The sequence below is a fragment of the Carcharodon carcharias genome, chromosome 6 (assembly GCF_017639515.1).
Source record: "Carcharodon carcharias isolate sCarCar2 chromosome 6, sCarCar2.pri, whole genome shotgun sequence".
In the NCBI taxonomy this organism is placed as follows: Eukaryota; Metazoa; Chordata; class Chondrichthyes; order Lamniformes; family Lamnidae; genus Carcharodon; species Carcharodon carcharias.
In genome coordinates, this window is record NC_054472.1 from 171,407,533 (window position 1) to 171,423,020 (window position 15,488).

The following is a 15,488-nucleotide window of genomic DNA, read 5'->3' on the forward strand; positions in this document are numbered from 1 at the left end:
ACGGTGATACATTTTGATACAAAGAACATGAAGAGACAGTATAAAATAAAGGATACTATTCTAAAGGGTGTGCAGGGAGCAGAGAGACCTGGGTATATATGTACATAAGTCATTAAAGGTGGCAGGACAGGTAGAGAGAGCTCTTTCTAAGCATACAGTATTCTAGGCTTCATTAATAGGGGCATAGAGTGCAAGAGCAGGGAGGTTATGATGAACCTATATAAGACACTGGTTAGACCTCAGCTAGAGTATTGGCTACAGTTCTAGGCGCCACACTATAGGAAGAATATGAACGCATTGGAGGGAGAACAGAAGAGGTTTATGAGAATGGTTCCAGGATGAGACACTTCAACTATGAGGAAAGATTGGAGAAATTGGGACTGTTTTCCTTGGAGAGGAGGAGACTAAGAGGAGACTTGATAGAAGTTTTCAAAATCATGAGGGGTCTGGACGGATAGGGAGAAACTGTTCCTGCTCGTAAATGGATCTAGAACCAGAGGGCACAGTTTTAAAGTGTTTTGCAAAAGAAGAAAATGCAAGGTGAGAAAAAACTTTTCACACAGCGAGTAGTTAGGATTTGGAATTCGCTGCCTGGAAGTGTGGTGGAGGCAGGTTCAATTGAGACATTCAAGAGGACATTGGAGATTATTTAAATAGAAACAATGTGCAGGGTTATGGGGAAAAGGCAGAAGATTGGCACTAAGTTTAAATGCTCAGAGCCAGTACAGACACGATGGGCTGAATGGCCTCCTTCTACACTTAACAATTCTGTGATTCTGTGATGATCTGCCGCTATAGTAGTCCTGATAATGAAAACTTTGGCAATGTAAACTCCAGCACAGACTAGATGGAATGAATGGCCTGTATATGTGCTGTATATTCTACCTAATTCTATGTAAGGAAAATCCAGACAAAAAAGGTTTAACATAGACACCATAAACAGTACATTTTAATTACTTTGACTTAATGTAAGATGAAAGTGAAAATTTTCTATTTGATATTGCAAACACTCGAATATTTTTTTAAAAAATCAAGTTGGGATGTTTTTCCTTTCCTCTTTAGGACCCTGAATTCTTTCAGGAAATTATTATCAATCACTTGGAGCTGTATAGTAGCAAGCCAAGTTTGATTTTCTCCTTTTTCTTCCCTTCATTTCTGTTCCTGTGAGAAATATTTCCCAATATCCTCATATGGCCTGGTTCACACCAGAAACAAACTGTGGAGAGCTGTGATCTCAGATACATCCTGCCAACACATTGCATATACAGTCACTAGCTGGAACTACAGAGCTCGCTACTCACTAAATACCAGAGCTCTATTGAAATAACAGAGCTCTACTCACTGGAACAACTGAACTCTCTTCCCACTAAAATAACAGATCTCTCTTCCCACTGGAGGAACAGTGTTCTCTTCTCACTGAAATGACAAAAATTTTCTTACAAGGTTGAGGAAAATTTACTCAGTGGATTAACGGAGCTCCCTACTCACTGCTTCCTATACATGGCACCCCATCCACCAACTCAGACATTCGTTCCCTCCATCACTGTCACAGAGTGGTAGGAGTGTGTACCATATAAAAGATGCACTGCAGCAACTCAACAAGCCTTCTTCAACAGCACATTCCAAACCCAAGGCCTCTACCATCTTAAAGGACAAGGGTAGCAGATAGATGGGAACACCACCACCTGCAAGTTCCCCTCCAAGTCACTCACCATCCTGACTTGGAAATATATCACCGTTCCTTTACTGTTGTTGGGTCAAAATAAAAAAACAGCACTGTGGGTGTACATGCAACACATAGACTGTAGCAGTTCAAGAAAGTGGCTCACCACTACCTTCTCAAGGGCAATTAGGGATGGGCAATAAATGCTGGTCTTGCCAGCAATGAACACACCCATGAATACATAAAAAAATAAACAAATAACAATGATTTACTCCCTGGAATAACACAGTGCTCTAGTCACTGGATTAACAGAGCTCTCTACTTACATGGACAAGATAAGACCTCTCTACTGCTGCCTGGAAAAAGGGATTATTCACCTAAAGTCCGTAGGACATTGGCAAACTTGCAGACTTCCTTTAAGAGCTGAGAGTAGGTGATGGTGGTGCAGTCATCGGGCTCATTCCCTTCCCTGAAAAAGAAGTCAAAAATCATCCTGATTAAGAAAAAGTTACACCTCCAATATCATCCATCCATCTCTGTCCTGAATTCAATTAAATGCTTCAATTTATTATTTTTACTTCAATTCTCTGCATAGATTTTCTTCCCGCACCGCTTTCCTTTAAGTTAGTGAACCAATCTCATTATGTGTGCTTGGCTGAGAGCCCAGGCAGCTATTAGAATACAAGAACATCTGCTCTCCAGAGGAACTATTGTTTGATTGACAGCTCAGGCTCTCTGATCCCTGCTGTCAATTTCACAATATTTGTTGACACAAGTATTTTCAAGGGTTTGTGGTTTGTGGTGCCAAAGGGTCTAGATGATTGTCACTTCTATTAGCTTGCTGTCAGGCTATTTTTTTCAAGTACAGGAGAAAGTTATCAATGAATTACATTTGCTCAAAGCTGGTTTTTTTTACACATTCCACCATACACTATGGTGTTCATTGGCTCTAGAAAGTGTACAGTGGGATAATGGGCATGGATGTGCCAGAGCTTGGCATAGGGAGCCTGAGGGACATGTGGGGTTGCATGGAGGGGCGGAGTTTGACATGGTGGACAGGAAGAGCCTGATAGGGTGGGTGAAGGGACATAGCATCACATTGGGGGGGGGGCATACGGAGCATGAGAGTCCTAAGGGGGGGTGGGTGGAGGGGCAATGCTTGGCATAGGGGGCATGAGGGGCCCGAAGGGGAGGGGTGGAGGCATGAGGTGGTATGGATGGGGCACAGGGAGTGTTTGGAGGATGAAGGGGGTGAGGGCTAGGAGGCCTTTGTACTTTTATTTTACCTGGAATAATGTCCCCTCCACCAAGATGCACCTTTTAAACAGCTCACCTTGGCACACAGCAGCCCCTGTGGCTTCTGCCACACTTCTTCCTGGGTCGGCTGGCCCAACTCCAGTCCCCAGCAATGAAGATCCCATCTTTGTGGGCACTTCCTCCCAAAGCGAGAGACTTGGATGTTGGAACAAAGAGTAAAACTTCAAAATTTGTGATGATACCAAAGTTGGAGGGATGGCAGACAATAAGGATGACACCAATTGATTACAAGAGGACTTTGAAAGGCTAACAGAATGGGCAGAAAAGTGGCAGATGGAATTTAATACAGAGGAGGGTGAGGCGATGCTTTTTGACAGAAAGGATATGGAAAGACAATATAAACTTAATGGCACAGTTCTAAGTTGTGCAGGGACATAGGGACCTGGGGTTTCGCATGCATAGACCTTTGAAGGTGGCAGGACATATTGAGAGATTAATTAGCAAAGAATATGGGGTCTTGTGCTTCCTAAATAGAACTATTGAGTACAAAAGCAGGGAAGTGACCACAGCTGAAGTATTGTGCCCAGTTCTGAAGAAAAGATGTGAAGGTCCTTATGAGGAGATTTACCAAAATGGTTCCAGGGATGAGGTATTTTAACTAAAAGGTTAGTTTGGTGAAGATTACAGCCTTGGTCAAAACATGAACAAAAGAGCTGAACTCAAGAGGTGAGGTGAGAGCGACTGCTCTTGATCAAGAATGGCAAAAAGAAGTCCTAACAAAATGGGAGTCAGTGGGAATCTGGGAGAAAACTCTTCACTGGCTGGAGTCATACCTAGCACAAAGGAAGATGGTCGGTGGTTGCTAGAGGTCAATGTCTCAGTCCCAGGGTAGCGTCCTAGGCCCAACCAACTTCAGCTGCTTCATTGATGACCTTCCCTCCAATCTAAGGTCAGGATTGGGGATGTTTGCTGATGATTGCACAATGTTTAGCACCATTCGCGACCCCTCAGATACTGAACCAGCTGTGTCCATAAGCAGCAAGATCTGGACAATATCCAGGCTTAGGCTTGAAAAGCCAAATCAGGATGCATAATGGGATTACCTAGGCTTGGCCAAGTTGTGGATATAGGTTTTAAGTGTTTGCAGTTTAGAAAAATGATGTTTTGGCCAGACCGGAAGCTGATGACTAGCCTATGAGTCAGTCCATGATAAAGCTAAAGGAATCTGACCGTTGGGTCAGGATAGAATAGGTTGATGAATGGTCTATGAATTATACTGGAATAAACTGACCTCAGGGTCAAGCTGAGATATGCAGACAAATTGGCACAGCAGCAAAATACAGAATAGATAAGCAAAGATTATCTTTTGGAGTGAACTATGAGCATTGTTTGTGCTAAAGGTCAGGTCATTCTGTGATTGTTTTACAAATTCCATCTGAACTGAGAGGTGATAAACAGGTCACTCCATGTTTATGTTGTAAACTCATTTGTAGTTAAGGATATAGAGAAGGAGGAACTTAGAACAATCACTATCACTAGAGAAAAAGTACTGAGCAAACTATTGGGATTAAAGGGTGACAAGTCCCCAGGACCTGATGGCCTACATCCCAGGGTCTTAAAGGAAGTGGCAGGGGAGATAGTGGATGCATTGGCTGTCATATTCCAAAATTCCCTGGATTCTGGAAAAGTTCCAGTGGATTGGAAAAATGCTAATATAACACCCTTATTCAAAAAGGAGGGGAGGCAGAAGGTAGGAAAGTATAGACCAGTCAGTTTAACGTCTGTCGTTGGGAAATTGTTGGAATCCATTATTAAGGAAGCAGTAATGGTTCATTCGGAAAGTCAAAATGCAATCCATCAGAGTCAGCATGGTTTTATGAAGAGTAAATTGTGTTTGACTAATTTGCTAGAGTTCTTTGAAGATGTGACAAGCAAAGTGGATAATGGGGATCCTGTAGTTGTAGTATATCTGGACTTCCAGAAGGCCACACAAAAGATTAATACACAAGATAAGATCACACGGAGTTAGGGATAATATATTAGCTTGGATAGAGGATTGGCTCACCAACAGAAAGCAGAGAGTCGGGATAAATGGGTATTTTTCTGGAAGGCAAGCTGTAACTAGTGGAGTGCCACAGGGTTCGATCCTTGGGCCCCAACTATTTACAATCTATATTAATGACTTGGATTCAGGTTTCTATAGCTAAATTTGCAGATGACACCAAAATAGATGGGAAAGTAAATTGCAAGGAAGAAATAAGAAATTTATAAATTGATATGGACAGGTTAGGTGAATGGGCCAAAATTTGGGCAGATGGAATTTAACGTGGATAAGTGTGAGGTTATCCATTTTGGTCGGAAGAATAAAAAGGTGGCTTATTATTTAAATGGAGAGAAACTTCAGAATGCTTCAGTGCAGAGGGATCTGGGTGTCCTCGTGCATGAATCGCTAAAAGCTAGTATGCAGGTACAGCAAGTAATAAGGAAGGCAAATGGAATTTTGGCATTTATTGCTAAATGAGCAGAGTATAAAAATAGGGAAGTGTTGTTGCAACTGTACAAGGCATTAGTGAGACCGCAACTGGAGTACTGTGCACAGTTTTGGTCCCCTTACTTGAGGAAGGACGTAGTTGCACTGGATGCGGTTCAGAGGAGGTTCACTAGATTGATTCCAGAGATGAGCAGTTTAGGCCTATACTCACTAGAGTTTAGAAGGATGAGAGGAGATCTAATTGAGGTATATAAGATGGTAAAGGGGATAGACAAAGTAGACATGAAGCAGATATTTCCCCTTGTGGGGCATTCTAGAATGAGAGGCCATAGTTTTAGGCTAAGGGGTGGTAGATTTAAATCAGGGGTGAGGAGGAATTACTTTTCTCAAAGGGTCGTGAATCTGTGGAATTCACTACCTCAAAGTGCAGTGGATGCCGGGACGCTGAATAAAGTTAAGGAGGAGATAGACAAATTTTTAATTAGTAATGGGTTGAAAGGTTATGGGGAGAGGGCAGGAAATTGGAGTTGTGGCCAAAATGAGATCAGCTATGATTGCAATGAATGACGGGGCCGGCTCAAGGAGCTGAATTGCCTACTCCTGCTCCTAGTTCTTATGTAACAATTAGACATGCAAGATAAGAACATTGCGAGTTAATGATGAGTTATCCTGAAGATGATAAGTATAATCAATAGAAGGTGCATAACTTCAACTTGCCTCTTAGAGCATTCCAAAGGAGCATTTCCCATGTGTACATACGTACTGAATAAAGAAATAGTGCTGAATCGACCTATAGTCGACGCTATGTCAAGTGTCTTTTAGACTCCACAACAGGCTGATAAGAGGCAAGTCACATTCATGCCACATAAGTGTCAGGCAATTACCATCTCCAACAAGAGAGAATCTAACCATCTCCCCTTGACATTCAATGACATTACGATCACTGGATTCTCCACTATCAATATCCTATGGGTTACCATTGAATGGAAACTGAACTGGACCAGCCATATGAATACTGTGACTACAAGAGCAGGTCAGAAGCTGGAAATTCGACAGAAAGTTACTCACCTCCTGACTTCCCAAAACCTGCCCACCAACTACAAGGTACAAGTCCAGAGTGTGATGGAACACTTTCCATTTGCCTGGATGAGTGCAGCTCCGTCAACAGTCAGGAAACTCAACATCATCCAGGACAAAGCACCCCATTCAATACCTTATATATTCACTCCCTTCACCACCAATGTATAGTGGCAGCAGTGTGTACCATTTACAATATGCACTGCAGCAACTCACCAAGGCTCCTTCGACAGCACCTTCCAAACCTGTGACCTCTATCACCTAGAAGGACATGGGCAGCAGATGCATGGAACAGCGCCATCTGCAAGTTCCCCCCCCCCCCCCCCCCCCCCCCCCCCCCCCCCCCCCCCCCCCTCCCCCCCCAAGCCACCCTGACTTGGAACTATATATTTTCATTTATTCATTCACGGGATGTGGGCTTCACTGGCTGGGCCAGCATTTATTGCCCATTCCTACTTGCCCTTGAGAAGTTGGTGGTGAGCTGCCTTCTTGAACTGCTGCAGTCCATGTGGTGCATGTAAACCCACAGTGCTGTTAGGAAGGGAGTTCCAGGGTTTGACCTAGCGACAGTGAAGGAACGGTGATATATTTCCAAGCCAGGATGGTGAGTGACTTGGAGGGGAATTTCCAGGTGGTGGTTTTCCCATCTATCTGCTGCACTTGTCCTTCTAGATGGTAGCGGTCATGGGTTTGGAAGGTGCAACCGACGGAGCCTTGGTGAATTCCTGCAGTACATCTTGTAGATGGTACACACTGCTGCTACTGTGTGTCAGTGGTGGAGGGAGTGAATGTTTGTGAATGGGGTGCCAATCAAGTGGGCTGCTTTGTCTTGAATGATGTCAAGCTTCTTGAGTGCTATGGGAGCTGCACTCATCCAGGCAATCAGGGAATATTCCATCACATTCCTGACTTGTGCCTTGTAGATGGTGGAAAGGCTTTGGGGAGTCAGGAGGTGAGTTACTCATTACATGATTCCTAGCCTCTGACCTGCTCTTGTAGCCATAGTATTTATATGGCTAGTCCAGTTCAGTTACTGGTCAATGGTAATCCCCAAGATGTTGGATGTTGATAGTGGGAGATTCAGTGATGGTAATGCCATTGAACATCAAGCGGCAATGGTCTGACTCTCTCTTGTTGGAGATGGTCATTGCCTGACACTTGTGTGGCATGAATGTCACTTGCCACTTGGCAGCTCAAGCTTGGATGTTGTCCAGGTCTTGCTGAAGTTTGACATGGACAACTTCAGCATTTGAGGAGTCGTGAATGGTGCTGAGCATTGTGCAATCATTAGTGAACAACCTCATGTCTAACCTATGCTGGAAGGAAGGTCATTGATGAGGCGGCTGAAGATGGTTGTGCCGAGGACACTACCCTGAGGAACGCCTGCAGTGATGCCCTGGAGCTGAGATGACTGACCTCCAACAACCACAACCATCTTTCTCTCTGCTAGGTATGACTCCAACCAGTGGAGGGTTTTCCTCCGACTCCCAGTGAGTCCAGTTTTGTGAGGGTTCCTTGATGCCACACCTGGTCAAATGCAGCCTTGATATCAAGGGCAGTCACTCTCACCTCACCTCGGGAGTTCAGCTCTTCTGTCCATATCCATGAGTGTCAGTGAGCAAGTTATTGCTAAGCGAGTGCCACTTGGTAGCACTGTTAATTATACCTTCCATTACTTTACTGATGATCAAGAGTAGACTGATGGGGTGATAATTGGCCAGTTTGGATTTGTCTTGCTTTTTGTGTACAGGGCATAGCTGGGCAATTTTCCACATAGCTGGATAGATGCCAGTGTTGTAGCTGTACTGGAACAGCTTGGCCAGGGGCATGGCAAGTTCTGGAGCACAAGTCTTCAGTACTATTGCTGGAATATTGTCAGGGCCCATAATCTTTGCACTATCCAGTGCCTTCAGCATTTCTTGATATCACGTGGAGTGAATGTAATTGGCTGAAGACTGGCATCTGCGATGCTGGAGACCTCCATAGGAGGCCGAGATAGATCATCGACTTTGCACTTCTGGCTGAAGATTGTAGCAAATGCTTTAGCCTTATCTTTTGCACTGATGTGCTGGGCTCCTCCATCACTGAGGATGGGGATATTTGTGGAGCTTCCTCTTCCAGTGAGTTGTTTAGTCATCCACCAACATTCACGACTGGATGTGGCAGGACTGCAGAGCTTAGATCTGATCCATTGGTTATGGGATCACTTAGCTCTGTCTATCACTTACTGCTTATGCTGTTTGGCACGCAAATAGTCCTGTGTTATAGCTTCACCAGGTTGACGCCTCATTTTTAGGTGTGCCTTGGTGCTGCTCCTGGCATGCCCTCCTGCACTCTTCATTGAACCAGGATTGATCCCCTCACTTGGTGGTAATGGTAGAGTGGGGGATATGCTGTGCCATGAGGTTACAGATTGTGTTTGAGTACAATTCTGCTGCTGCTGATGGCCCACAACACTTCATGGATGCCCAGTCTTTAGGTGCTAGGTCTGTCTGAATCCCAGTTAGCATCATGGTAGTGCCACACAACACGATGGAATGCTTCCTCAATATCAAGGCGGACTTCGTCTCCACAACGATTGTGCAGTGGTCACTCCTTCTGAAAATCGGGCAAAGTCAGCATGGTTTCATCAAGGGGAGGTCATGGCTGACAAACCTGTTAGAATTCTTTGAGGAGGTAACGAGTAGGTTAGACAAAGGAGAGCCAATGGATGTTATCTACTTAGACTTCCAGAAGGCCTTTGACAAGGTGCCGCACAGGTGGATAAGATAAGAGCCCATGGTGTTAAAGGCAAGGTACTAGCATGGATAGAAGATTGGCTGTCTGCCAGGAGGCAGAGAGTTGGGATAAGGGGGTCCTTCTCAGGATGCCGGCTGGTAACTAGTGGAGTTCCACAGGGGTCAATGTTGGGACCATAACTTTTCACTTTATACATTAATGATCTAGATGAAAGAACTGAGGGCATCCTGGCTAAGTTTGCAGATGATACAAAGATAGGTGGAGGGACAGGTAGTATTGAGGAGGCGAGGAGGCTGCAGAAGGATTTGGACAGGTTATGAGAATGGGCAAAGAAGTGGCAGATGGAATACAACGTGGGGAAGTGTGAGGTCATGCACTTTGGTAGGAAGAATAGAGGCATAGACTATTTTCTAAATGGGGAGAGAATTCAGAAATCTGGAGTGCAAAGGGACTTGGGAGTCCTAGTCCAGGATTCTCTTAAGGTTAACTTGCAGGTTGAGTCGGTAGTTAGGAAGACAAATGCAATGTTGGCATTTATTTCAAGAGGGCTAGAATATAAAAGCAGGGATGTGCTGCTGAGGCTTTATAAGGCTCTGATCAGACCACATTTAGAATCTTGTGAGCAATTTTGGGCCCCATATCTCAGGAAGGATGTGCTGGCCCTGGAGAGGGTCCAGAGGAGGTTCACGAGAATGATCCCAGGAATGAAAGGCTTAACATATGAGGAAAGTTTGAGAACTCTGGGTCTATACTCGATGGAGTTTAGAAGGATGAAGGAGGATCTGATTGAAACTTACAGAATATTGAAAGGCCTGGATAGAGTGGATGTGGGGAAGATGTTTCCATTAGTAGGAGAGACTAGGACCCGAGGGCACAGCCTCAGAATAAAGGGAAGACCTTTTAGAACAGAGATGAGGAGAAACTTCTTTAGCCAGAGAGTGGTGAATCTATGGAATTCATTGCCACAGAAGGCTGTGGAGGCCAGGTCATTGAGTGTGTTTAAGACCAAGATAGATAGGTTCTTGATTGGTGAGGGGATCAAAGGTTACGGGGAGAAGGCGGGAGAATGGGGTTGAAAAACTTATCAGCCATGATTGAATGGCGGAGCAGACTCGATGGCCGAAGGGCCTAATTTCTGCTCCTATGTCTTATGGTCTTATGGTCTGATACTGTCATGGACAGATGCATCTGCGGCAGGCAGGTTGGTGAGGATGAGATCAAGTATGTTTTCCCCTCTTGTTGGTTCCCTCAGCACCTGCCACAGACCCTGTCTAGCAGCTATGTCCTTTAGGACTCAGCCAGCTCAGTCAGTAGTGGTGTTACCAAGCCACTCCTGGACATTGAAGTCTCCCATCCAGATTACATTCTGCACCCTTGCCACCCTCAGTGCTTCCTTCGAGTGGTGTTCAACATGGAGGCGCACTGATTCATCAACTGAGGGAGGTTGGTACATGGTAATTAGCAGGAGGTATCCTTCCCCATGTTTGACCTGATGCCATGAGATTTCATGGGGTCCGGAGTCAAAGTTGAGGTCTCCCAGGGCAATTCCCTCCTGACTGTATACCATTGCTGGCTCTGTCCTGCTGGTGGGACAGGACATATGGTGGTCATGGTGTCTGGGACATTATCTGCAAAGTACGAATGCGTGAGGATGACTGTGTCAGGCTGTTGCTTGACTAGTCAATGAGACAGCTCTCCCAATTTTGGAACCCTTATGTTAGTATGGAGGACTTTGCAGGCTCAGTTGAGATTGCCATTGTCATTTCTGGCACCTAGGTCAATGCCTGGTGGCCCGTCCAATTACATTCATTTTTTGTTACAACTGAGTAGGCCATTTCAGAGTCAACCACATTGCTGTGGGCCTGGAGTCACATGTAGGCCAGACCAGCAGATTTCCTTCCCTAAAGGACATCAGTGAATGAGATGGGTTTTTATAACAATCGACAATGTTTCATGGTCATCATTAGACTTTTAATTCCAGATTCTAATTGAATTTAAGTTCCACCATCTGTCATGGCAGTATTTGAACACGGGTCCCTCTGGGTCTCTGGGTTACTAGTCCAGCAACAGTACCACTATGCCTGTGTTACCCTTTCTTCTGTATGTAATGTCTCTGTGACTCTGTGAATTCACTCAGACACTCAGTAAATCCATCTTGATGGTTTTCTTTGCATAAGATTCGAAGCAGACAAGTAAATTTATAGTCCATTGTGTAGGTTAATTTGCTGCATGCTGCTCAACATTGTAGACATTCATTTTGTGATCAAAATTGTTATAAACATGATATAGAATAAAATGCAAGACTGAAACATCTAGTTTGGCTGTTAACGGTTGAAAATATCTTTTACAATGAAAGACCTTGATTAGCTCACGTTATCAAGGACTTGCTGAAACTGTAAAAGTGATACAGTTCTTTGTTCAATAACAACAGATAAAGCCAATCAGTGATCAACAGCCAGTTTGCAATAAGTAAGGGTTCTGCATTGCTGTATTTTATCTGGCTCTTCAGCTAAGTTTCCACGGTCTTATAGTTCAAGCACAGCGTACTGCTCTCAAATGACTACAAATGCATTAATCGTGCTGTAGACGATGATCCATTTTCAAACTTGCTTTCAAATTAATAATTGTTTATCAATTTTAGTGAAGGTTGATTGTTTCTGTAGGTTCTAGCACACTGCATGGTTCTAAAAAATGTATAGATTTGTGAATGGTAGCACAGTGCATTGAAAACTGATTATGTCATTCCTTGATAGTATTGGGCTTAGATCAAGTCGGGGAGTTCACTTGACATGAAGATTAGTTCAAGAAGAGGCTCAAGGAGCATTAATGTGGAGAGTGAAGAGTAGGATCCCTTCCTTAGAATGGAAATAGCTCTGGCGGGGTCATTCATGGATCACAAACCATTCCATGTGCACCACAAGCAGACAGTTGAAGGGTGTAGATGAGGCTTGTCCAGCCAATGGCCCGCGGGCCACCTGTGGTCTGTGAAGCCCCTCTATGTGACCCCTGGAGCTACTGATCGAAATGTCAGTAAGACAGGTAAGTAAAATTAAAGATTTTGCAAAGGGCTGTGCACTAGTGAGCCTATCAGCAGCAAATGAGGGAGAGAAACAGCCTCTGATTGGAGAAGCAATGAACACCAGTGGCTGTGAGTGTGCTGAGGGCAGCCAGAGCCCGTGGAGAGCAAAGGTGCAGCGAGTCCGGAGCGGGGAGAAGGTGCAGCAGGCCCAGGGAGGGAAAGGTGCGACAGGCTCAGGGGAGCAAAGGTGTGTAGTTTTGTAAGAAACCTATAAACTCTGTTGTCTTATTACTACTGAATTCTAGGCACGCTTCTTGGAATAAACACAAATTGTAAAATAGTTGTGGCAGTTGTTTCAAATTTCCCTCTGGGATTTGAACAGCTCAGCATTTACCATCTGCTATGCCATAACAAAACTGGAGGCTCTTTGGGGGATAAATTTGATGTTCCTTGATTAGTTTGGAGTTGGTGAATCCTAAAGTTAAGAGCATGAGTAGCACTTTGAATTCATGAGTTTGTGAGAGGTTTTTATTTTTAAGTGGTGAGACTGCAATATGGCTTTGGCAGTTGCTAAGATTTGGCTGGGAGTTGAAGTTATAACTTTGGTTGGGTTACAAAAGGCAAATAAAACAAAGTTAATGGAATTGGCAGTTAAGTTACAATTTGTGTTACCTGCAGGTGCAAGGTAATTAGACATAATTGAAGATATGACGCAGCATTTGAAATTGGAAGGAACCTGAGAGACTGAGTTCTCCAAGGGGTGGTTAATTGGAATGGGCTCAAATTCAGTTGCAAATGAAAAAATTGGAACTGGAAGCTGCAGAAAAAGAAAGGGGAGAGAAAGAAAAGGAAAGAGAAAGGGCATTCCAAAGGGAACAGGCAGAAAGGCAAGAGAGAGAAAGAAAACAGGAAAGGGAATTAGAAATGGTGAGATCAGAAAAGGAGGGAAGAGAAAAAGAGAGCGGGGGAGAGAATTCCAGCTTAAACTGCTGGCAATTAAAAAAATGAAGCTCTAGCAGGTGCGGAAGGATTTAATTCCAGACCAGAACACAGTGGGGAGATGTTTAAATTTATACAAGCTCTTCCAAAGACTGAGGAAATAGATGTTGAAGCATTCTTTATTTTATTTGAGAAGATAGCTAAACAGATGAAATGGCCGCAGGAAAACTGGACATTGTTGTTACAACCCAGGTTTGTGGGTAGAGCATATGAGGCTTATGTTTCATTGTCAGAAGAAATGTTGGTGAACTATGATGTGGTTAAAAAAGGCTATTTTGAGTGCACATGAATTGGTTGCTGAGGCACACAGGCAGAAATTTAGGAATATGAGAAAACAGCCTGGGCTTACTTATATTGAGTTTGAAAGAGTAAAACAAAGTAAGTTGACTGGTGGATATTAACTTTAAAGATAGAGATGACATATGCAGCTCTTAGAGAAGTAATTTTTTTGGAAGAATTTAAAGATTCTTTAATAGATAGACTTGGGTTGTTTTCGTTGGAGCAGAGAAGACTGAGGGCCAACCTGATCGAGGTGTACAAAATTATGAGGGGCATGGACAGGTGGCAGCTATTCCCCTTAGTTGAAGGGTCAGTCACAAGGGGACATAAGTTCAAGGTGAGGGGCAGGAGGTTTAGAGGGGATGTGAGGAAAAACATTTTTACCCAGAGGGTGGTGACAGTCTGGAATGCACTGCCTGAGAGGGTGGTGGAGGCGGGTTGCCTCACATCCTTTAAAAAATACCTGGATGAGCACTTGGCACGTCATAACATTCAAGGCTATGGGCCAAGTACTGGTAAATGGGATTAGGTAGGTATGTCAGGTGTTTCTCACATGTCGGTGCAGACTCAATGGGCCAAAGGGCCTCTTCTGCACTGAGAGATCCTGTGATTCTGTGATTCTGTGGCAGGCCCAGGGAGGAGAAGGTGCATGGGGCCCAGGGGGGAGGAAGTGTGATGGGCCCGGGGAAAAGGAGAGGCTGCGAGGCCCGGGGAGAGAAGGTGCCATGGTGAATGTGTGTGAGCAAGAGTGTGTGCGTGTAAGAGAGTGAGTGTATGTATGTGTGTGTGTGTTTGTGTGTGCACGCGCACGCATGTGTGGAAGAGAGGAAGTGTATGTGTCAAGGGGGAAGAGAGTGTGTGTGTGTGTGTGTGTGTGTGTGTGTGTGTGTGTGTGTGTGTCTGACTCACTCCCAGTCTCAGGATTCTCAGTTACCCTCATGCCCGCACACCTCATACTCTCACAGTGTGTGAATGTGAGTAAGCACTTTGAGACTGGGAGTGAGATGGACACACACACATTCTCACCCTCTTAAAGTCCATTGGTTATTTTTATCAAGTTTTTTTTAAAATATCAATTTATTGCTTTATTTTTGCTCAGCAAGTCATTTCTTTTCTTCATACCCAACTTTTTATGAAATTTATATATCATTCCAAAATCTGCTCATTGGCCCCTTGAGTAAGTCAAAAATGGAAATGTGGCCTCCCCCCACACAAAAAGGTTGGATAAGGGACAAGCCTGGTGTAGATCTTCTGTTCACCCACTATCATTGGGTGTAATGTCTAACCCAAATCTTAATCTAGTAACACTCGCCAAGATGATGCTCATCAACTAAACACTGGACCAGTTTGTTTCTTATTATTCATATCCTCCTGCAGTTCTCTTCCCTTATTCCTTCTTGTCTACCTATAACTACAGTATCAGATACACAGCTACATTAATGACCATGTTCAACCAAATATGCCAGCATTGTTACATTCAATTCTGTCTTCACTATTTCCAACAGTGTCAATTGGATAGTTTTATGAGCAGAAACATTTCTAATGTTCTTATGTTCGTTTTTATGAGTAGTGTCCAGTTATTTCAGCGAGTGAGTTCTGTCATTTCAGCGAGTAGAGTTCCATTATTCCAATAAATATAGCTGTTACCTCAATTAGTCGAGCTCTATTATTCCAGTGACTAGAATTCTGTTATTGTGCTGAGTAGAGCTCTGTAATTCCAGTGACTACAGTTCTGTAGTTCAAACCAAAAGAGTTATATCCTTCCAGTTAAAGTAATACTGTTATTCCAGTGAATAGAGCTCTGTTATTCCAGTGAATAGAGAGTTCTGGTATTCCAGTGAATAGAGTTCTGTTATTCTACTAAGCAGAGAACCCTGTTATTCGAATTGTCCTGATGCATGAAAGACAAACAGCTTTGACATGTATTTTTTCTATCAGCAGGACTCAAGTTCTGTACTATAAAA

General features: G+C 43.9%; 1 protein-coding gene across 1 annotated transcript in view; it reads right to left on the reverse strand.

Moving 5' to 3' along the window:
• acss2l (acyl-CoA synthetase short chain family member 2 like) overlaps positions 1-15,488 on the reverse strand; it is a 114,997-nt gene that overhangs the window by 62,657 nt on the left and 36,852 nt on the right. Inside the window, exon 3 of the mRNA XM_041189963.1 lies at positions 2,041-2,132. Coding sequence (XP_041045897.1) covers positions 2,041-2,132 — 92 coding nt within the window. The remainder of the gene's footprint in view (positions 1-2,040; positions 2,133-15,488) is intronic.